General features: G+C 36.6%; 1 protein-coding gene across 1 annotated transcript; it reads left to right on the forward strand.

The window, feature by feature from the left end:
* The first annotated feature begins 1,263 nt into the window (after positions 1–1,263).
* On the forward strand, positions 1,264–2,583 carry LOC142614291 (ethylene-responsive transcription factor 6-like). Its single transcript, XM_075786879.1, has one exon. It carries the CDS (start codon positions 1,364–1,366, stop codon positions 2,405–2,407), a length of 1,044 nt encoding a protein of 347 aa, XP_075642994.1. The 5' UTR covers positions 1,264–1,363; the 3' UTR covers positions 2,408–2,583.
* The last annotated feature ends 609 nt before the right edge of the window (positions 2,584–3,192 follow it).

Raw genomic sequence — 3,192 nt, forward strand, 5'->3', positions numbered from 1 at the left:
GAATTTGGCTGAATAGAACACATGAACACAGCCTTTGAAAATGGATCCCAAAACATACGTTTTTACTTTGTTCTTTTCTACTTTTCCATTTCTTTATGTTTATTTTTTGCGGCCATGGAGATCTATTCAATGCTCCTAAATGATAAAACTAATTAATTCAGCTAATGACATGAATTAATGAGGCCTGACCTTTTCTCTTGGATTATATATATAGATCTCTTAAAAGTATTAAAAACGCTTTAAAATTAAGTGTTTCGAAGACCAAAACAAAGCTAATTTTAATCTCCATCTTCATGTTCGTAATATATCAAAAAAACCAAACCCAATATGTAGGAACATGAAGATCTTGAAAAGGCTGAAACCAAAAGTATCTTCTTTTGCACACATACACCCCACCCCACCAATTAGTTCTTATGATCTAGAACATGTGAATCCCCCCTTGCATCTAACATTGACAAAAATAATGAAATATTACCATTACGCAAACTAGAAAAAACTCATTTTCACATTGAATAAACAATAAAAATAACAACAAGTCATTGTATTCTAAAAAAAAGAAGAAGAAAGAAGAGTACACCATCATATTTCATATTAGCATTTCCTCAAATCATTAAAAACCCACGTTCATATAAAAATTAAAAACAATAATTAACAGCAATTATAAAATCCTTGACAACAACAACAACAACAACAATGATAGATTTAGTCAAGCTTGAAGCACCAATCATTCAACTTTTGCTTGCACGTAATAAATTTCAAGACAGAAGATAGGGCTTTCTAGAATTACAAACACACAAGAGGTACCTTGATATAAATGATAACCCAAATTAGTCATGACTCGTGCTTGACGAAATCTAAGGCCTTTATTTATTTTTAATTGTAATTTTAATTTTTTGTCGCATGCTCCATAATTATTAGTTTATTACTTTTAAGTAAAACTCATTTGCGTAATATATCCACTATGTTTTGTTTTTTTAAAATTTCAATTTCCCGACGTGCGTGCGCCTATTGCGAAACATCGTGGAAAAAACCAAAAAGGCTTGAAATGAAAACAAACAGAAAAGGAACATTACCTTGAATACGAGCCGTCCGATTCAACTCTAAACCAATCCAACGGTGAAAAGGACTTTTTACTTTTTTGGAGAGAGAGGATGCTTCCTTCGTCCAAGGAGGAAGCTTGGCGTGAAACCAAGTCTTCAGTCCACATTTCAAACTCTCTTTGTCTATAAATACCTTTCCACTCTTCGTTTCTACTCTCAAACAAACTCATCATCACTTTAGTACGCAATTCAAAATCCTTTCTCTCTCTCTAAAAACAATTCCAATTCCAATTCCAATTTATCTTTCTCTCTCTACAAAACTTATGGAGGCTACTTTTGAGTTTTCTTCGGAGCTTGATCGCATCAAGCTTCACTTGCTTGGTGAGCTCTCTCCTATGGGAATGGGAGGCTTGTTCTCTAATGTTACAGAGGTTTCCACTTCTGAATCTCAATCCAACACCTCTTCTTCTTCTTCTTCATCTTTGAGTTATCGAACTTCGAGTTTGGACTCTAACGACCTTTCTTCTAACTCGTCTATGGCTTTTGAGGACTTGTTTGGCTCTAACGGGCTTTTTGACTTTACTTTCCCAACTGATTTCCCTGAATTCGAAGTGAAGCCTGTAATCATCGACTTATCTACACCGAAACCCCTTGATTCAACCAACGGATACTCCGAATCCGAACCCGAACCGAAACCGACTGTACCGAAAACCCTAACTGAATCGAACAGGAAGCCATCGCTGAAGATTTCGCTCCCGACCAAGAGCACAACCGAGTGGATCCGGTTCGGTAACCCGGATCAGCCACAACCGGAGCCATCGGTTTCGGCAGTACCCGTACCCGCAGCACAAAACAATAATAACAGTAATTCGGGCGTGGAAGAGAAGAAAAGGCACTACAGAGGAGTCCGACAAAGGCCATGGGGCAAGTACGCCGCGGAGATCCGTGACCCGAACCGACGTGGCTCTCGGGTCTGGCTCGGGACCTTCGACACCGCCATCGATGCAGCTAAGGCTTACGATCGGGCCGCGTTCAAGCTCCGCGGCTCGAAAGCCATACTCAATTTCCCGCTCGAAGCTGGGAAGCCCGAAACGACGGCAGCGACTGTCGTTTCGATCAATGACAAAAAACGACGCCGTGTCGAAGAGGAGCAAGTGGTTGAGGAAGTGAAAGTTGTGGTGAAGAAAGAGAGAGTAACGGAACCTGTAGACGCCATGAGTTATTTGAGGGATATTCCGTTGACGCCGTCAAGTTGGACGGCGGTGTGCGATTGGGACAGTGATGTTAAAGGGATATTTAACGTTCCTCCGTTGTCGCCGTTATCTCCCCACCCTCAGATGGGTTATCCACAACTCATGGTGGTATGAGAATGAGAGTGCTTTTTTTAAAATTAAAAGTTAAAACATGAACATTTTAGTGTATGAGTGGATGAGGCTTACTATAGTGGTGGTTTACTAAGCCCACCTCATTCAAATTTGTTGTTACCATTGTATTTATTTTGATTTTCACTAGAATCAGAAGAATCCAATTGCAGGATTTTGTATGGGTTTTGTTTTGGGAATTCATGTGTGTACATTCAGATTAGAGTCGTTTTATGTTATTAATTGTGATCTTGTTCTTTTATCAACAAAAAAAAAAAAAAAACAAAGTTGTAGTCGCAACCGTGAGTTAAGTGTTTTGTAATTTAATCGATACTATCTTTAATGAAAATATCTAAAATTCAAATATTTTCCCACCTACGCATCAAATCAAAATCAAATAAAATTAAAAGGCATTACAATATTGAAAAATTATGGAGAAAAAAGTGGGTAAAATTATTCAACTTCAGTATTTTCTTTTTTGTATGGCAAATTGATAACATTTTAGTATGCTCTAATCTTATATAAAAGGATATCATAAATTTCAGATATGAGATTGAGCACATAATATTCACTATTATATTTTTCTTAAAACAAATATTCACTATTAATAAAAAAAAAATCTCAATAAATGGAGTAAATACTCATTGAGTGAATGATAACACTATCATTGAAAGGTATCACTGAAAGGTTTCAATAGAAGTCTTATCATTTTGTTATACATATTCATTCTTTGCTAATTATATTGTTTGAACATGACAATAATCTTTAGGTCAATTAATATTGTTTGATAT

The sequence above is a fragment of the Castanea sativa genome, chromosome 10 (genome assembly GCF_040712315.1).
Source record: "Castanea sativa cultivar Marrone di Chiusa Pesio chromosome 10, ASM4071231v1".
Taxonomy (NCBI): Eukaryota; Viridiplantae; Streptophyta; class Magnoliopsida; order Fagales; family Fagaceae; genus Castanea; species Castanea sativa.

What these genes read in the sequence shown, in the direction of transcription:
- LOC142614291 (XM_075786879.1), top strand. Translation starts at nt 1,364, where the DNA reads ATGGAGGCTACTTTTGAGTTTTCTTCGGAGCTTGATCGCATCAAGCTT.